Source organism: Octodon degus, unplaced genomic scaffold, assembly GCF_000260255.1.
Source record: "Octodon degus isolate 3935 unplaced genomic scaffold, OctDeg1.0 scaffold00003, whole genome shotgun sequence".
In the NCBI taxonomy this organism is placed as follows: Eukaryota; Metazoa; Chordata; class Mammalia; order Rodentia; family Octodontidae; genus Octodon; species Octodon degus.
The window spans coordinates 24,165,491-24,186,055 of NW_004524579.1; the positions used below are offsets into that span (position 1 = coordinate 24,165,491).

Here is a 20,565-nt window from a genome sequence, read left to right on the forward strand (position 1 = left end):
CAAACCATATGCTAATGTCAACAGTCAGCAGGAAGAAGCATCAATAAAAGTGACTCCATGGGGCCTCAGGAGACGTCATTTTTTGATCATTATCTTCTCTAAATAGTTTCGTACATAAATATGTGCCCATGCCTACATGTACTTGCATTATCTTTTAAGATATACTATAGATTAATTAAATATATGTGTATAATAGCCCCTGTAAATAAACACACCATGTTATTTGTCAAATTTACACTGTCTTGGGAAAGATTTACTTTTCTCTAAAGTCCTTGAATATGTTTCCTATGCACACCTCGGTGAACAATGAATGTCAGTCAATTGACTTTGGTCTTTTAGGGGTTCCATATAGCACTTTCCAGTGGATGGAGATTGGTTTTTGAATTAGGGAGTCTTGCTGTAGTCTGTTCTGTTCTCTCTCTCTCTCTCTCTCTCTCTCTCTCTCTCTCTCTCTCTCTCTGTCTCTCTCTGGTAAAAAGGACACATATCATAAGATGTGTCTATCCTGGCTGATCATGACTTTGTCAAAACAAAATAGAATGCAATTTTTAAAGTCAATGTACTTTTCACTTTGTGTGGGTGTGTGTGAGATGGCTGGAGGAGGCTCTGAACGCACAGAGGAAATAAGATAGGATTGTCCCAATTGCTCAGTTGTGGTCTCTGTGCTTTTCTTGGTGAACTTGAGTTGGGGCAGTGGGGATTGTTGCTTCAGAGGAAGGACTACTTCGATTAAGGATCTTTTCTAAGTTCTACAAGCAGCCAACTTAAGAGGGAAAGGAGGCCTCAAAGCCTTGAAAGTCTTTATTAGAGAGACCAGAAACCACATTTTTATGGAGGACCACGGCAGGAAAGAAGCCCTCCTAAACACATTGAATATTTCATTTCTATGGGGAAATCTGGTGATTCATCTTTCCTGCGCATTTGTTACTGATTCTGCCTAAAGGTGCATTTAAATAATAATAATTAGCTTGAAGGAGCCTAAAGGGGATATTTACATCTTTGTAGGAGGGCTGCTCCTCCAGTGATGGATGGTGGACTGGGCTGCCAGGGCTGCTGCCGCCGATGCTGTTCGCTTTCTGGGGGGCAAGAGGCGGGGGCGGGGGCGGGGGCAGGTCCGAGCTGCCGGGGTCCCCCATTTTTCCATCTTCTTGTAGCAGTCTGGAGTTGTTCAGGGTGAGCGGGAAAGCACCAGCGGTGGCGGGCGCGCGGTCCCGGTTGCTTCCTTTCTCTGACAGGCCTCTGCCCTGCAGGAACCGGCCGCCGCCGACTAAGGGATCCCCCAGTAAGACTCCCGTCTCCTCGTCTTCCTCCTCATCTTCCTCGGGGTCTCGCCCTTCCTCCTCTTCCTCGCCCTCTGGGGGTTTGTGGCCCTCCACGTCCACTTCCTGCTCTTCTTCTTCGTCGTCTTCGTCCTCAGAGCTGTCCTCGCTGGGGTAGCTGCAACTTGTGCCCCCGGGGGACAGAAGGCCTCGGTGGTGTGGTTGCGGGGCCAGCGGGGGCGGCGGCGGCGGTGGCGGCGGTGCTGGGTGGTGGCGCTCCGAGCCTGGCTCCTCGGGCTGCGGGGGCAGCAGCAGCAGCGGCGACGGTGGCTGCGTGGAGTGATGGTGGTGGTGGTGGGGGTGGTGGTGATGATGGTGGTGGTGATGGGCTTGGGCCGAGTGTGGTGCGCCTGCCGAAGCCCCATGCAACTTGGCCAGGCTTTCGGCGTCGTCCTTGCCGCCTACCGGTCTAAAGGCGCTCGAATGATGATAGCTGCCGCCACCCGCTTTGCGCCCTTCCAGAAGGTGCGGGTGGTGGGGCGCAGGCACCCGGGCGCCCGCCGGACCCGCTGCAGCCGATCCAGCCCCTGATCCCGCGGTGGTGCTCGGGTCTGCCGGCGGCGTGGAGCCCGCGCTGCAGTCTCCCCCGCTGCCGCCCGGGGGCGACTCGAAGAGAGTGTCGCGGGCGCCGGCGCTCCCCGCAGGAGGTGGCGGGCCGGTTCCTGGGCCGTTGGCTACTCCTGGAGGTGGCTGACCCGGTGGGGGAGCAGCCTCGGTGCTGGCCCCCGCGCCGCTGGGCTCAGCTAGGTCCAGGAAGGCCTGGCGCAGCAGGGCCGGGCTGTCCCCGAGCGCACAGCCTAGAGCCGAAGGGGGCTGCGGTGGGGGCTGTAGGTAGGTAGGCACAGGAAGCCCACCAGGGGTCCGCGGAGGCCAGAACATGCAGAAGGGCGGATAGAAGGCGTCTTTGCGGCCGGTGGGCCAGAAGAGCCCGGACAAACCGGCCTTGGGGGCTGCACCTGCGCTGCCTGCGCCCGCTGCCCCCAGGGCCTCCGCCGCAGCTCCCGAATCTTCCTTTTTGTGGCACAAGCCAAAAGCGGCTGCAGCTGCCGGGAAGGTGTAAGGGTGCGGGAAGAGCCCGCCGCAGCCCGGGAACTTCTGCAGTACACCCCCGAAGGAGCCCTTGCTGGGCACCGGGATGACCGGGTAGCTGCGCGGGCCTTTGGTGCCAGCTGCCCCTACGGCCCCTGCGCCGGCGCCAACGCCAACACCTACGCCGGTCATACAACCGCCCCCAGCGCCGCCCCCGCCCGCCCCGGCGCCGCCAGAGGCCGCAGCCACCGAGAGGCTGGCGGCGGCGGCCGAGAGGCTGGCGGCGGCCACGACGGCTGCTTCCTGCAGGGAGTCTTCTTCGTCGTCGAAGCGCGGCCGCTTGTGGTGGGGGTGCGGAGCGCCCGCCAGCTCGGCCAGGGGGGGCGGCGGGGGCGGTGGGGGCGGTGCACCCAGCAGGTGCGGGCCCAGCAGGCCTCCGCCCCCGGCCACCGCGGCTGCAGCTGCCACTGCGGCAGCCTTGACGGAGCTGAGAGGGTGGCAGGCGGGGTGTGCGCCGGGCTGGGGCAGCGCGCGCTTGCGGCTACCGCCGTTGAACATGGCCTTCACGTCCTCCCAGGCGAAGACCAGCTCGTCCTGTGGGCTTTTGTCAGTGAGCTTGAGGTGACGGCGCCAGGAGTTGAAGTTGGCTGCGTCTGGCTGCGTATACTTGGCGTCAGGCGTGCGGTGGGAGTGGAAAATAAACTTATTGGGTGAAAAATACATGTTGCAGTAACTGCATTTGATGCACTTAGCTCGAGAGCTATTGTAGCGTGCGGGAATGAAGCTGCCGCGGCAGCCCCAGGCGCACTCGTGGGACACGTCGAAGGCGAAGTTGTCGGGCAGTTTGGGTGGCCTGTTTTCTCCCAGGAACGATTTGCACAGACGCTCGGCCTCTCTCTTGGTGATCATGCCGCAGCGGCGTGAGGAGATGGGCATGGCACCTGCCCGACGCAAAATTTCTAACTGCACCGGCGTGCACTGCACGCACGTGATGCCCAGCGCCACGCGGCGGTTGTGGATCTCGTTGTAGCTGAAGTTCTTGAGGAGAGTATTAGAGATTTGTGCCAGGCACAGGCGCTCTTGCCCGTCGATCACCAAGGACACGATGGGAATGCCGTAGAGGATCACCTGGCCCACCTGGTTGGGTTTGAGGTTGGCGTGACTTGACCGAGGCTGGCTCAGCGCGTCGGGCTGGAAGGCACTCGACGGCGACGCCAGCAAGATGTCGTTGGGCCCTGGCAATGGGCTGGAAGCCATCTCCTCCACCGAAGAACTCCGGGATGAGCCCTCCGGGTTGGACTTGAAGACTGAAAGAAAAGGTGACAGCATTGAAATGAGCCTTTTCAATCCAAAATAGAGGGATGGGGCTGGTCACTAATTGAAAAGTTACAATAACTTTCTTGCTTTGGTTATGAGATGATTATCACTGGGCAAGTGACCAGGTTTCAGTTGCAATAAAGTCATTTCTTAATTCCTTTCAAGGTCTCCCTTTAGAAAGTGCAGTTACTTGGAGGTACTGCAAGGTAGTTTTTCTAACCATCCAAGTAAATGAACTATATACGTTAATATATTACATATATATAAATGTATATATTTAAAAACTAGCCATTTCCTAAGAGCTCAGGACCTCATCCTGGATTTATGGAAGCTGGAATAAAAGGAGGTAGTCATTAGAAATGAGGTAGTAATGACAGTTGTAACTAGTACAGATTATAAAGTTATGGAAAACTGGTGCTTGACCATTAAAGCCCAAATTTAAATAGAGAGTAAAGCACTCACATTTGCTTGGAAATGAATTGATTTTGGTTAAAAAAAAAAAACCCAAACCTTTTAAAAATGATTTTTGTGGTATCTGTGGTTTCCTTGGGGAAATACACTATTGGTTAAACACAGCTCATTAAAGCAAAACGAAATCCCTTCTCTCCCATTTTTGTTTGCTATTAGATATTTTGTTATGGTGATTAGAAAGTTTCTTTTTTTAAGGGGAGAAATGTATAAAGTCATATACATAATTGTATCTAAACAAAATGTTTCAATTTCAGTTCTTCAAAAACCCATTTGTTGAATGGAGTAGTTCTGGTTCCAGATAGGTAACTTAAGCAGATGAAGGTGAAGACCCAGAAACATTTAAAAACTGTTCTATCTGCTCCATGACAAGGAGCATGTAAATGCATGCAAGTGTTAAACCAAGAAATAGTGCAAAGGAATAATTCTTGGCAATCTTTATTGGTGGATTTTAAAATGAAAATTCAATTTCATATAAATCAAGCTCTGTGACATTTAGCTCCTTATCTATGTCTCTGTATCTTTATCAGTGGAAAGGTACTTTACAGTTATGATAATCCCTAGAGTAGATGTATAAGCGTTAAAATCAGAAGCTCATGGTTGAGTCTACCATAAAATTCGTAATTTCATCTTGGGCCAAAGGTAATCCGTTGGATGCCAGAGAACATCCCTGAAATTGAGATATATAGAAGAAGAACCCTGTAAGGCAATACTGGCAAGTTAAAATAAGCTAACTGACACATTTTCTAGGAAAAGTGACTTTCCCACAGTGATGTGTCCAGCAATTAGGCCAAAGCACTTTGCCCTGGAAAATCACTAGTGCCCATGACATAGCCAATCCTGACAAAATACACCGGATTTTGTTATGACAGTGATTTCAAAGAATAAAATATCCTACCCCTTCACCCAAATTTTCATGCCTGTCATCCTTCTCTGGGCCCCTGTGACATCGCTAACATGACCTCTGATCCGCAACCCTGGGGATCCTCAGTTCTCATGACACTTGGTAGCTTCCTGGAAGGCCACACAAACCTATTACATCAAATGAGTGAGGAAAGAGACTGGTTTTTCACTTTCGATGGATCAGAGACAACAGTTCTGGGGAACAAGGGTGTTAAAAAGCATTTCAAGGCATAGTGATACCTAAGCCTAACACAACCAAACTAGCTTCACTAAAGGGCCCTTTAGTTTTTAGTTCCCTCCCAAGTAAGACTCACATTATCTCAATAAGCCCTTGTGATAACTCTAACTCTCCCGCCCCAGAAATGCAAGCAAAGGGCTGATGTGGGCAAGGAGCTAGCTCCGTGGTGGGGACCAGCAACTTTCGTTGTCTCCTGAACCCAGCAACAGAGTCTCCTCCAGGTGTCCTCCACCTTCACCCCAAGCCCTCCCACAAACTCCCATAAGGGCAGAGATGAGAATGAGAAGGTTCAAGTCCCGGGATCTTTCAAGGGATGAAAGGATAAAGAGACAATTAAAAGTTAGTTGAACTGAGAACGAAAGCTGGTGAACTTTTCTATTCAGCTCACCAGCCAATGTGACCCCCAATTTAAATTGTCTAGCCTTCCAAAACCATCACACCCAAAGCCCACTGCTGCTCCTTAAAACTAACGCGGAAAATTCCACTGATGGAGAGCTCAAATAGCCGCGAACTGTGCGCCCAGTCAGGGCCGGGCGGGTTCTTGCAGTACCTGGTAACCCCTAGATGTCTTTAGGCGTGTGGCTGCCGGCCCATCTTCCGTGGGCGCTCGGAGGCGAAGCATCCAAGCGGGTCCTCGAATCCAGCGGGCGGGACGCTGGCGGGTTGCGCGCGAAGATCCGGGCGCTGATGCGAGCTAATGGCGCTAGAGTCCCAGCAGGGATACAGTGAGGGCCTGAATTGCGGCGGGGTGTCCCCTGGCCCGCAGAAAGTGCGGGTACACTGAAACCCGTGGCAAGCGAGCCCCAAGTGGAGCGCAGTCTGACAGAGCCTTTCTCTGTCTCTGAACTCGTGTCGGACCGAGGGGACGCCACCCAGCGGGCAGGATGACGTCACCGTCTGCCTGACACTCCACATTAAAGGGCTGGCATGTTACAGGGAGGGAGGGGGAAAGCAAAAGCGAGAGTGAGCAGCATAGAGATCCGTTCTCAGCGTGCATGAAAGCTACCACCTAATCAGCCCACAATTGACAACCTCCCCACTGAGGAGTAAAGGGCTGGATCCACAAATCTGCTTTAGATGTGTAAAGCTGAATAGTTTTCGTGCATCCAAGGAGCTACATAGTGGAGGCCCTGGATTCTAGGAGAATGCCTCCAAATTAACTGTATGTTTGCTTCGTCTTGCCCCCTTCTCATCTTTCTGAGCCACAACCCTTGGTGAATGATTTTACTGGTCGGGGTGAAAACCAGTAGGCTCTGTCTCCAAAGACAGTATCCACAGTTAGCTGAGAAAATAGATTAATTTCAGCATGTTTTTCTAAACACTGCGAAATGAAAAAAGGGAGAGTTTTTCTAAACACTGCAAAATGGGAAAAGGAGAGAAGTTTCCACAAAGGGTGCCCAGTCTGAAGCCTGGAAGGAAGCATGAAGAGTGTCTCTATGTTCTTGCTCTTTTGGGACAAGATCCAGAGACTTACTGTGGCAGTGTCTATTTTCAAATGTGTATAGTTGGGTGAGCACACCAGAGTGTACACCTATACACTTATCCACTTATTCATTTGGAATGGTTCTTTAACCTATTTTGTAAGATCGATACAGCCCACCTCAGCACAAGGAAAAGGTAGTGATAGGGTAGGACATCAAGGAGGTTCCCCAACCTGACCAGCCCTCGAACAAGTTTTCAGTTTCCCTGGAGAAATTAATTTCCTAGAGAATCACGAAGGGATGGCAAGGATTGTTCCCTGTAGGTTCCCTAAATGAGGTATAGCCTAGAGTATTAATGAAGTATGGAATGTTATCTCCAAATTGATCAGCTCTTAAACTCAGAATAACCACTGGCTAGTTTATCAGAAAGAAAGGAGGCTATTTGGAGCACATTCTAAGAAGGAGACCAGCTGGGGGCAGGGGTGGGAGTGGGGAAAGCATTATATTTCTCTTTCACTACAACTGAATTTTCAACTGCTGTCCGATGAAACATGACCTTCAAATTGTAAAGTCACACTGTGGAAATGATAGAGCAACCTCCATTGAGCCCGAAGACCAACCTTGCTGGGTCATGTCATCAACAGAACACAAGTTTAAGTACAAGAAAAATACATGACATCTTAGCATTTTATTTTTATTTATTTATTTTTCTTAGCACTTTATTAAAGGTTAATAAAACTAAGGAAATTCAACTGAATGTGAGGGGTTTATTGTTGCTCAGGATCTTTAGCTTTTAAAAATGAATATTGTGAAAACAGTTTCAGAGCCAGGCAAATTGCAATATTTGTTTCAGAAGAGGGTTCATACAATGGTGAGATTTTTTTTCACTCATGTCCTAGTTACTAAAGGCATTAAGGATTAAAATCAATCAATCACTCCACCCCAATCCCTAAAAGGAAGGAAAACTCTTTTTGCCAATTCAGTCCATTGAACTAAAGAGTATCATTGCTATTCTCAAATCACTTTTCTAGGAAAAATGAAGACTCCACACTCTTTCAAAGTTTCCAGGGCTAACACTAATTAATCCTGCTCCCCAGCCTTCTCGGTCACCCACAAAGTGAGGTAAGGCTTGCTCACTGGTCCCAGTGTCTGGGCATCTAAAAAGAAAGTTTAAGTCCAATGGAAAGAAAGTTTGTAAATAAGGTGAATTTTAAGGTTAAAAATGGGGAGAAATGAGAAGCACTATCTTAATGAACATACCAGAGGGAAATGCTTCGGTGCTGCTTCAGAGAGGGCATTGTGGGGGTGTTCATATTTTATTGCAAAGTCCCTCAAAGGCCTCTCTTCCCCTAAAACTATTTTTTTCATAAGAGAAGTGTTTTCCAAAACATTTCTCTTTAAAAAGACAAATGGGTTAAATATTCACCTTCTCTCCCAATTTCAGGTTACCCTGAGGCATGGGGGTACACCGGTAATCATTTTACCTAAGTCTTTAAACACAAACATTTCCATAAGCCTGTAAGTTTACTCCAATATCAAAAAATGTTTCCCTAGAGAGAGAAATGTGTAACATGAGGTTAGTTTTCCACAAATAATTCCAAGAATAGTGCAGTATTTTATTTCCCCAATGAATCTTGCAAACATCTTTGAAAGGTCAGGCCAATTGTATTTTTGGAAATGGAAGGTGGGGAATATTAGTTCAAAGCAGACTCCTGTACTTCTGGTGAAACCTTGCCTTGGCACCTGACCTGGAATGTGGAATTGCAGCTTCTTGGTGTGTTTGAGTCCACAAGCAGATTTCTGCTGCCCACTATCTCTGACCCTTTGCTGGAGTAGCACTCCAGCTGGTCCACCTTGGGGTTTTGTCAGTCCCTCCCCTGGCCCCTAGTCCCTGGCAGGCTCAAGGGGAGGGGTCCATCGGTGTCAGGTGGAGGCTATTCTGAGAGGAGCGAATCAATGCTTTCCTATTCGGGCTGACATACACTTTACACGTTGGAACTCTCCTCAGCAGGCTAATTGATTCAAATTGTTTCATTGGTTAAACTGGTGTCACCCTTTTGTATGATCTATCATCGTATGAAGAAGAGCATTTCCACTCCCATCTCCGTTCTGGGCGGCTGCGGTTCACCCTGGCCAAGGACAGGTAAAGGAGCCCAGATGCTGGACCCAAAGGAAAACCACAAACCGAGACACCCCTCTCGGAACTGTAAAGGCTACGCTTTGGTGCAGGCGCACGCGGCCGGCCGCGGTAGTGCGTGTAGAGGTTTATAGCTATGGCTGTTAATAACTTGTTTAAAGCAATTCGAACCAAGCCGGGGCCAGGCCCCGCGTCCTGCGCTTTGGAACTAGCTTATTTCTGAACTGCTTGTGGTGGAACTTGTGCAGAATGAGGCCAAGGCCAAAGCCGAGGAGGAGCTGTCCGCGGTGCTGACACAATTGAACGCACGGAAGCATAGCAGATCACAGAAGACGCCTCTCAGGCTGTAACAACCATCAGAGCGCAGATTCGGCTTAGGCTTTGGCATGGCTATGTATGCCTAAAAGGCACGCAAGGGGTGACATAGAACCAAACCTCCTCTTCTCCAACACTTGATGAATCAAAGGGCTATGAAATCCAGCCTTTATCCAACTTCATACAGCTCTTTGACAGCAAAGAAGATAAAGGCCTTAATATAACTTAATTACAATCAGAGAATCTTGTATTATTCTTCTATCCCAGTTCCAGCCTGCTACTGGGGAACCCATAACGATTATAGGTCAAATAATCACCCCCTACTCCTCTCTTCTATTCTTTTTACACCATTCTAACTTTTGATAGTGGTATTTTTCCTGTTAAGTGCTCTTGGCATTGGCATTCTGCAAGATAATGCTTTCCTTTTTATTCTTCTTTTCAAAAAGAGACCCCTATGTCCCAGAACAAAGCAGGAAGAGTAGCTGAGTTGGAGTGTGAAAGATTTTGGAATCTCAGAAAGTGCAGGAGATTCACTGTCAAATGACTGTTTGCAAATTTCTCTGCAACCACTTACAAGCTCTGTAATCTTGTCTAGACATCTAACCTTCTTAAGCCTCAGTTTCTTCATCTGAAAATGAGAAGATTTATATCCAGTGCACAGAGACACAGTGAGAGTTCAGCAATATCCTTTCTCTTATCTATGAAGTATCTGACACACAGTGGCTGGTAAAGGTGGATTTAAAAGTACTCTCTTTGGAAAACAGAGACAAGGTCTGGGCCTGCTGTGTCACATATTTTCTATAACTCCAGATTAAAAGCTATCAAGGGCATTTTAACTTAGTGGTAATCAGAAAGGGAACCAAGTTCTTTGGAAAAAACGTATTTTTCTTTTCATTGAAACTTTATCCTGCCACTATTTGACCTAGTGTTTGTTTTATGTCCAGGTGGCCAGAACCCCAGCTAGTGTTGTTTAACTCATTTTAAATAATTTGAAAATAAAAAATTGCCAATAATAATATTCATAATGATAATGGTTGCTCATAATGGTCAGGCCTCACTTTCTACAGTCTTTGGTTTTGGCTTCATTTTCATAAAGCAAATCAAGGGTCAGGAGCAAAACAAATGTAATGGAAGTCATAGGGGAAGTGAGAATCTTCTGAGTACTCTGGGGCAGATTCAATCTTTGAACCTTCTGTAAAATGTCCATAAACAAGGACCCTTTTTTTTCTGGGGCCAGAGCTACCTGAGAGGAGTACAACGACAGTACAAACCTCAAATTGAAACTGAAAGAAAGGAAAGAAAGGGAGGAAAAACTGAGCACATTTTGAATGACCTGTATCCATGCTCCTGTGATCTTTTTGCACCTAAGACCCTGGGAGTCAAGTCCAGTTTACACTTCAAACAAGCCCTCTCTAAGAAACAGAAAAGGTGGGAGGAGGAATCAAGAGTTAGTTTCCCTTAATCAGAGGAAAAATTCTGCTCGGAGAATTTGCTTTAAAGTAAGTGGCAGAGAAGTCTCCTACTTTACCAGTTCACAGAGACTAGCACCTAATTGGAATATTTGCTATCGGACTTCTTTTTAAAAACAGAGAAGCCACATCTCTTCATTAGTCCTCACAAACCTACAAATACAGCAAGGTATGTGTGTGTACGTAGTTTATATAAATAATAAAATCCAGAAAGGAGCCTGAACTTAGTGTACTTGATTGCCACTTAGCAAATGTTGATTGATCAAGGTAAAATTAAAAAGGACACAAAATACTCAAAGGTACTCATAAACCCAGAATGCATGCTGAACTGCTTGTAGTCTTGGAACACACCTTGAAATGTGCATCAAAAAGTAACTCTGGTGAAAGCAATTAGCAAAATAAGATATAAGATCTCTCTCTCTCTCTCTCTCTCTCTCTCTCTCTCTCTCTCTCTCTCTCTCTGTCTCTCCCTCTCCCTCTCCCCTCCCCCCATACATACACAAATGCACTGCCTGCTCCACTCCCCTCCTCCTCACATTGGGAAGGAGGGAGTTCTTTGAAATGGAGGTGGTCCCAGCTGGAAAACCCCAGAGCTCATTTAGATCACATCACTTCAGGCTTTTGTCTCTGCTCCTGAATAACCTAGGCCACTACAACAAAAGGATAGGCATCTACATGGAGTTTTTATTGGTAAAGATGCAGCTCAAAGATGCTGTTATAATAGTGAATAACGTGGCAAGATGCTTGCTTTGTTTTGATTGCCACTCCTCAAGAAGGGAGAGCAGAAAAAGGAAGAAGGAGGAGAAGGGGAAAGTAGAGAAAGAAATAGAGCTGTGGGAGAGGATATGAAGGCAAGTACAGTATTTGGTTTGGATTTCTACAGAAGAGTCTCTAACCATATGAAGACTTCAGTGGCAACAAGATATATGGAATGGGGCTTGGGGTTTATTTTATTTTACAACTGGATCTTTTGTTTCAGAAGTAACTGATGCTGGGGATGCAGAGGGCATGGAGCAGGACCTTTCAAAGCTTGGAAAGGGGAGGCAGGGAAGTAGGAGTAGGGGGAGGGGCATAGAGTGTCTGTTGACATGTCACAAGAGATAAAATGACATAGATACACATTTAACATTGCCCCAGCTGACACTGGTGGAAGGAACATTAGATTTTATTTCCTGGGGAAATGAAGACATTTCCCCCACTTCCTTGCTCTCTTCACCATTCCTCACTCCCCTCAACTAATTTGAAAATTTACTTTGCCATCCAGCTTGATCCCATTAGCTGATACACTGTTACACTATCATGTGCTCTCTGGCTGCCCAATAAGCATCATGCCTTCAGCCTCCCTTCTGCCTGCAGAATTTAACTCAGTGGTAACAAAAGGTGAAATTAGATATTAACAAAATGAATCCCAGAGTTAGCTATGCTTTCACTTGGAACCTCTTATACCTCATGCTTAAAAGCCTTTTTGTTCAAAAAATTTACTTTAGGTATTCAAAAATAGAAAAGTTCTTTAAATATTTTCTCTAAATATCCACTGGATATTATGTTTTCAGGAAAAAATCAATAATTTAGATGTCTGCCCCTCCCACCAAAGGCGATACCATCCCAAACTTTTAAAAGATGCATTATGATATCACAGACAAACTCTTAATGTTGGCAAATAATTAAATTTTCCATCTTTTAGAACTGCATAACCTTGGGTGTCTTAGAAGCAAATTGTACAAACAAACCAGGGAGATGAGCAGTGAGGGTTTCAGAGGAGATATAAAGAACCAACTTTAATTACTAACTTGAAATTAAAAATGTAATATACAGATTTAAATTTATTTTCACCTAAATTGTGTATAAAATTATATGGCTTTTGCAGGCTAAGAAATGCTTTGTAACCAGCCATGCTACTAAAAACTCTGAAGTAGTTTCCAAAACCGAGTTCCCAGACTCACACAGTAATAATGATACATTTATCATTACTGATGACCACCTACTGGGTAATTATTGCTTTGTTACTACTATTACAATCAAGAGATTTCTTTATTTACTGTTAACATTCACTTAAAACTGAATGTTAATGACTGTTTTGAATTCACCAAAGAGAGTTTTCTGTTATATTTCAGAAGTACTTATGTTCGGTTCAGAAATGGAAAACCATATCATAACAGAGTGGAGCTGGGTAAGTGCTTGGTTCTCACCCTCTCTTGAGAATGGAAATGGTATTCTGAGGATTTCTGGAGTGAAGTTTTTCAGCTCAGAGTTGCAAAAGGTTAACATAATGCAACCACTTGACTTGTGCTAATTATGTAAGTATTTTATTACAGGAGATTCATTCATTATTGATACTTGTTTGCTGTAACTTCCTGCAAGTGGGAGTTATATTTTATATTGGAAGTAAACAACCCATGACTCCAGGGCTAGCCTCCCCAATCTGATTTTCTCCTAGCCTTTTGTCTAGTTTCACAATTTTCTTTGGTTGTTATCTCTCTAGTGGGTCACAGAAATAATTCCCTAAGACTTTCCTTTTCCCACTCCATTTTCCTTTGCCACTCAGAACTTTTTTTTTTTTTTTTTTCAGAACCAGGGATTGAACTCAGGCCCTTGTGCTTGCCAGGGAAACACTTAACCTACTGAGCCATCTCCCTGGCCCCAAGAACTTCTTTTTTTGTTTAAGGTAGAGCTCAGGGTTTGCAGAGTAACAGTGGGAATGAGGAGGGTGAGAAAATTAGTGTTTTCTTTTATGTTATGTAAAGAAAGTGAGAGTTTTCACTTTAAAGTGTAAGCTTCATTTCTTTGAAGCCTGCATACCAAATTTTCTCTTTGTAAACTAATTACTCTTAATTCCCAACCTAGAAATATCAGAAGTCAGAAGTCTAAGACCCTCAGAAGTCTGGAGGTGATCAGCTGGGATACAGGAATGGTAGAACTTCTTAAGCAAAGAACAAGCTCAGGACAGGCTCCTGCCAGTACCTAAGAGGCCAGTCTCACAGCCAGTGGTGAATGGTGCTGTCTACCATATCTTCTTCATAAGATCTGTGCTAACTTGCACTTCAATCATATGTGACTGCTTGTGGAATGGCCTCAGTGAGACTGCACAAAGGATCATGCTGTGTCTGCTGGCTGAGGGACCCTCATGAATTTCACTCTGAGGTTGTGAAACTACTGAGGTTGGCTGTGTTTCCTATAGAGTCAAATGGCCTTGGTATGGGTCTTCATTTTATTTTTATTTATTTATTTTTTGTTTGTTTAAATGGAATAAGGATTTTTTTTTTCTCCTAATGCCTTCAGGGCAGGTTTGGCTGGCTGGAGTGTTGTGGGGATTGAACTACAGCAACCTGAGGCTGAGAGCTTTGTGGAAGCAGCCACTTAAAGAACTGAGCTAGGGCCAGTTCTTTGGCCTGGGTCTTTACTTTAGAATCACAGATTTTCTTGGTTTTCTTTCAGGTGTGAGACCTCTGCATTAGAGCCCCAGGTCAAGACTGGGATGGATCTAAGATGACAGAGGTCAGCATGCTGGATACTCAGAGGAAATCAGAAAGAGCAGTAGAAGAGTGTGGAGCACCTGGGGGACAGCAGTCTTGTTCTTTCAGTTTTGTTGTGGGTAGACTGGGAAAAATGAGTTGGAAATTTGCATTTGGACTTTGAGCCATTTGAAAAGAATGAAATAGTTGAGGTTGGATGGGATGGAATATGGGGAGGTGCATGAATTGTTTGGCAGGTCTGGCCACAGTTTTGGGCAGAGCTGACAGAACTCAAAGCTTACATCCACAGGTCATCCCTGGTTCTCGTGTATAGCTTATAACTTGTGGTCATTGGGCCTAGGCCCTGGGAGAAGGGAATGGTTAGAGGTCCTGAAGGCTCTGGCTTAGGGAGAGAGGATGGAGAGTGCTGAGACTGGATTTAGAATGGGTGCTTCAGGCTAGGTCAGCACAACCCCCACTCCCCTGGGGGCTTTGCTTCCTTGCTTTTACCCCTTGCCTAGGTGGAACCACCCTGTGTGATCTACGGGGGAATGCCGTTCCCAGCAAGGCTTTCTTAATGGTCCTTTAACAAACTCTTCGATCTCTCTTTGGCCGCCCTGGCTCTCACCCATCTCCTCCCTATTTCCTTCTCTACTGCCTCCATCAATTATTTATGACTGATGTTAATTATTCACGAAAAGAGAAAACTCCAGCTTTGGGAACTTTTCTAGGAGGCATTTGGGTGGGTTTCTCCCTTTCCTGCCTCTACAGTTAGTTTGAGAATTAGGGGTTTTCAGGACTACATTTGGCCAAATTCTGCTTTGAAGCCCCAGGGAACGGGAACGCAGGGGTTGAGCTACAGATGAGGCGGGAGAAGTCAACTCTGGCAGCTGCAGGCTTTGTGTAGCCTCAGGGGACCCGAAGTTACCGGGCTCGCCCGAGGGAGTCGCTGTCCATAATTGGTGGTGCTGAAACCTACAGCGTGGGCCCGGGGGCTGCGGGCTGCGGGCTGCGGGCTGCGGGGGTGTGAGGACAAAGATCTGGGTAAGGTTGTAGGCGGGGAAGCCGCTTTCCATAGCTTCTCCAAAGAGTCTAGTTTTCTTTCTTTCCCTAGAAGCCCCCCCACCCCGCACCCTCCCTCGGCCCGTGACACCAAAACGCTGTAACCAAAGATTAATTGCCTTAATCAAATCGACCCACCCTCTGCAATTAATCTTTTAGCAACAAATTAAAGACAATTTACCCCAACCTCGCTGGTCAGGAGGAGAGAGGTAGTGATAGAATAGGGGATGGACAGAGTAAGAGAGTTTGACAAAATCTACAAAGGTGTGAGGTGGGGACTTGGGAATGGGTGTGCATTTAAGCTAAGAGGGGAGGGAGGAGGTAGGGGTGATCTGTGGGGTACTGTAGGGGCCAGAAATTTCTGGAGTCCCTTTTAACCCAGTATTCTCCAGAGGAGGAGAGACCGAGGGCGGACGACGAGGCCACTTACCTGTCTACGACTCCCGCGCGGTCTCTTGCCCTCCGCGCTCGATCCTCCCTCCTGCCCAGGCTTCAAGGCTCTTCCACCAAGCTCTGCCTCCCGCAGCGCCCGTCGCCTCCCCCGCATTGGATCCGCCGCCGCCCACAGCCTACGATCCTCCGCGATCCAGCTCGCGGTCGGGTCCTCCGCAGCGACCCTGTCTTATTCCGCCCCTTCCCTTCTCGGCAGCCCGTTGACTCTTCCCACTCCCCTTGTGGACAAGTTTGTAAGTTTGGGGTGAGGGTCGATCTCCTCGTGCCCAGCTTCTAGGTTTAGCTTGCTCGGATCCCCCCCACATTCCCCAACTCAGACCTGGGTCTCTGACGCCGCCTGTTGGCCAGGCAGGGCAGGGCAGGGCCAGGAGTGCAGAGGCAACCCCAGCCCCATCACCCATCACTGCTCGGTTCCCAAGGGTTTAAGCAGGACAGAAGGGAGGTGAAGGTCGAAGGTCCGATAATTGGAGTGGGACCAGCGGCAGGAAGGAACAGTACGTCTTATGCATGTGCAGCCCGGGATGGCAGCTTGACCTCTTTCCCCGCCAGGATTGTTCCAGGGTCCCCAGGTGTGCCTCTCACGTGCTACCCTGGGACAGTCCCTAAGAGCAAGGACATCAGGGAACAACCACTAAAGGCGAGGTTTGGCCAGGAGGCCTGCATCTCTGGGAAGCGCAGGTCTCAGGCACCCATCTCGAGTGTCCTGATCCCAGGGAGGTGAGCTGGGAAGATTAAAGACTGGAGAGTACCTCTGAGCATACACTGGGAAGAAAACTTTAAGAACATAAGTTATTTAAACAAAAACTTTGTGCATAGTGGTGGAGCAATCGCTGATCAGTGAATTTCAGGCATAGACCCCAGCTTCTGGTGGTGGAGACAAGCACCCAGTTGGAGAGGACTGTTTGATGTTAACAGGAAAGTCTTTCTGGGCTCTGGCCTAGAGCCTTCCTTTGCAACTTTCCAAAGTTGAGAGTTCTCACGGTTACCCCACCCTTAGGCATTCTTTGGAAGCCTAATTCTAGTCCTGGCTCCAAGACATCGCTGAATAGAGGCGTTGTATTCTCCTCCCGTTCTTATCCTGTCTTTTTCATTGAAAGAATTGATGGGTTTTTTCTTCCTTATCCCTTCCTTCTCTGATAAACGCTTCCCGTAGATTCGACGCAGAGAAGGAAGGCGGCTGCTTAAAAAACAAAAAGCCATAGCCCTAATGAGTTCAATTACAATGTGGTAAACACATTGCCTCTACGCTTTAATTAAGCCTGCTGCCCAATTTTAACTCATTAGTAATTCATTAAGAGAACAGCCCGTGCTGGCGGGTAGAAGGCACCGCAGACCAACTGTGCGCGGCAGAGTCCACACAGCCGCACGCCGACACAGGCCGGGGGTTGCGCAGAGCAAGTCTGGTGGGCAAAGTGTCTAACAAGTGTAGAACTTCACACTCTCAATATGCATGGATTTTGCCATTCTGAGCGCCGAGAGATGACCTTTCCCACGCCAAGTCCCTCAGGCTTGTAACAGGGTTTGCAAACGCGGTGGGTAGGTGGCGATGGTACGGGGCTGAGCCATAGTGGCAAAAGTCTCAGGTTAAATTCAGTCGCACGTTCGTTCCTCACGCCATCTTTCACTTTGCATTAAGACCAAGGGGGGGGGGATCTAGATTCCTCTGTAGCGCTCAGCTCAGGCTATCCACTGCGAGCTTCCGGACCCTTTGCCTGGGAGAAGCCTTGGTTAGAATCAAGTTGTGATTTTGGGGACCAGAGAGTGAGTTTGATGATCGGAAGTAAGAAGACTCTTGGTTGGAGTACTGGAGATCTTAAAGGGGAGCCCAAAGCTCTTCTTTATCTTCTTTCGCTCTTTGCTGAGGAGTGGGGAGTGAGGTTATGGCCACATGTGTAACTATGTCACTGAGGTCAGCTCTCTAGGGCAGCCGGCCGCACGGAGAAGAAATAGAGCGTTGCGGAGTGAATCATGTACTGGCACAAGAGCGCTGTAATGGAGTAATGGAGAGAGAGAGAGAGAGAGAGAGAGAGAGAGAGAGAGAGAGAGAGAGAGATCGCTCAAGCAGTTCAAGCTCAGCTTGTCTCCTCCCACCCTTAACTTGGAGAGTTCTGGGTAGAAAGTGCCTTGCTGCTCTGAGTGTCGGGCGGTTCGGACAGGAAGAACTCGTAAGGTTCTCTGGCCCCGCGTGGAGTTTCAAAGAGAGGGAAGGCACCAAGTGTTTTGGAGCGAGGGTTTGATTAAGAAAAGGACCTCACCCTCGTGCCTTTTGCAACCCATTGCTGGGCGATTTCTTTTGCAGAAAAAATTCGGCACCTAGTAGCAGCCCACCACGCCCCCTAGGAGCTGCAGGAAACTTCTCTGCCTGGGCCTCTGAGGCCCGGCTCCGCCTCCCGCCCGCAGACGAGACGCCCCCGACCGTCTGCGCCCAGGCGGGTGGGGGGCAACCTGCCGGAAATGCCGGGGGCGGGTTGCCCTGACTTCAGTCGGGAGCCCCTCTTCAGCAATACCATTTGCTTCTGCCGGCGTCGGGATGTTCACTTTTCTGGCGTAAACTGCACTCCTGGAAGCGAAAGCTACGGCGGGATTTCCTCTCCGCGGAGGGTAATGAACCCCGTAGCTCAGCCTGGTAGCCTTGAAGGAGGGAGAGTGGCTTTTCTGGCTTGTCCACATGCAGTTTGTTACTTTGGTCTTGGCAGGGGTAGGGCGTTGGGTGTGTCTTTAACTTTCGTAACACCCCATCCTACTTTTTCTGTTCTCATAGCCTGAAGGCAGAATCAGGTTGGTTATGGCACGGACCAGGGTCATTTGTTTCTGAGCTCCTTGAGGTACCCCTCTGTAGATTCGGAAGAAAACCGGACACAGCTGGAACTGGGGTCCGTAGGAGGGCGGGGGTGAAGTGTGGCCTGGCTAGCTCGGGGCAGGACGATTCCTGGAAGGTGGTGACAAGTCTTTGATGGAAGACTTAGCCCAGGTTTTGGGGGTGTCGCTATTAGGTCTTTCAGCGGGATGCGTGCGGACCTTGTTCTCCTCCGGCTGGACCCTGCCACAACAGCGCCTTCTTGTGCTCCAAGCTTTGACAGTCCTGGGTTTGCCTGGAAAAGGCCTCTCTCCAGCGCAGAGCTTTGTGAAAGTGCAAAATTGGATCTCAGCCCCAGGCGATCAGGGCTTCAGAAGTGAGGGTGGGGAGGGTGGGGAGGCGATCAGAAAAGCTTGCAAACTGACAGCCTTGCGGGAAACCAGTTTGTTTCTCTGGGTTTCTGGGTTTGGAATCCAATGGCACTTTTCCGTACCCCAGGGGAAAAACTTCTGGGACAAACATTCTGCAGAGGCCACTCGTAGGTGATATTAACTACAACAAAAATAAATTGTCTTCCTTCATTTTATTTTTCTCTAAGGCAGGGGTGGGGGCGAGGATATGATTTATTTCTGTTGACAGTGGTATAAAAATTAAATACATTCTTTGGGTGACAAAGAATTGAGTTCCGGGGAGGATTATTTCCTTGTGTCAGGTGGAGTCTACAGAATTGGCTTTGGGACAAACGAGGGGCCTTGTTGGTCAGACACTTTTACCGAGCTCCACTCCAACCCCAACTCACTTGTTCTGACTTAGGTTACAGAGAACATGAAGGAAGGAAGCCAATTTATTTTATTGTTGTTGTTGTTATTATTATTATTATTATTATTATTATTACAGTACTGGGGATTGAACTCAGGACCTCATGCTTGCCAGGCAGGCATTTATTCTACTGAGCTATCTCCCCGGCCCACTGAGATATCTCCCCAACCCAGGAAGCCAATTTAGAGGAAACAGCTTCCAGGGAGCTCTCAGGGTCAGTTTAGGCTAAGCTTTTGTTTTCATGCAACTTGCTTTTTTTTTTCTTTTTCTTTAGCAGTCCTCAAAAGTACCACAAGGTATGAAGACAGACCTTTAGAAATCAACTGTTGATATATTAAAAAAAAAAGAAGAAAATTTTGCTGTTCTGAAAGGTAATTATAGAGAAAGGGAGTTTTCTCCATAAGTTTAAGATTGTAAATTGAAAGAGATGTGGAGTGGGAACAAATGACAGAAGTTCAAATTTGACAAAGCACAGACAGCAAAGATAGTCTCAAATAAGCAGGTGGATGACTGTTTACAAACCTGTCTTACTAGGAACTGGGAGAGCTTGGTCAGTTGCTGTATGAAAAGTAAGACCGGAGAAGTGAGATTCTGCAGAAAGTGTCATGAGACTCAGTGTCACAGTTAAAGGCGTGCACTCTGACTTATACCTGAGAGTTTCTGGGAAGGAGGAAAGATATTTTCAAGATTAAAAATATGTATTATATGTTAGGCATATGCTAAACATTTTACATACTACCTTTTCATTTAACCCTTGTGTTCACATTTTACTCAAGGCCGCATAACTGGAAGTTGCAAAATCATATTTATACTCACATCTGCTTGGATTTCAAATGTGCTCTCAACTAATTCACCAGATTATGTACTATCTTTCATGCATCATACAGTTGTGGTTCTTATAATAACCTCATCTAATGCGGCCTGTGTTAGTCCCTGTGTGAGTCCCTTAGTAAACTCAGAGTCCTTAAACCATGACTCTCAAGTGTGAGTATAAAAGTTTGTGTTTTGGGATGGCATTTTGTGAGATACTACTACTGTGCTTGCCCCACAAGTTCATGTGTTGGAAGCTTGTTTTCCCATGTGGCCATATTAAAAGGTTGTAGAACTTTGAAGAGAGCCTAATGGAAGGTGGTGAGAGCATTGGGAGTGTGCCCTCAGAAAAAAATTAATATAGTTTCCTAGGGACCCGTAGTAGTTCTTTGAGGCCCTGAGTCATGAATTTCTCTCTAGCTTCCTATCCTACTATAGTGACCTCCACCATTAGGCCATCATCAAAAGATAAACAGAGGCACATTCAGCTTCCAAAACTATGAGCTAAATAAATCTATTTTCTTCCAGTACTATCTTGCTTTACCTGTTTTGTTGT

The 20,565-nt window shown here is 47.3% G+C and overlaps 1 protein-coding gene across 1 annotated transcript in view; it reads right to left on the reverse strand.

Moving 5' to 3' along the window:
- Skor2 (SKI family transcriptional corepressor 2) overlaps positions 1-3,605 on the reverse strand; it is a 40,802-nt gene extending 37,197 nt beyond the window's left edge. The window contains exon 1 of the mRNA XM_004623630.1: positions 996-3,605. Coding sequence (XP_004623687.1) covers positions 996-3,605 — 2,610 coding nt within the window. The remainder of the gene's footprint in view (positions 1-995) is intronic.
- Positions 3,606-20,565: the final 16,960 nt, after the last annotated feature.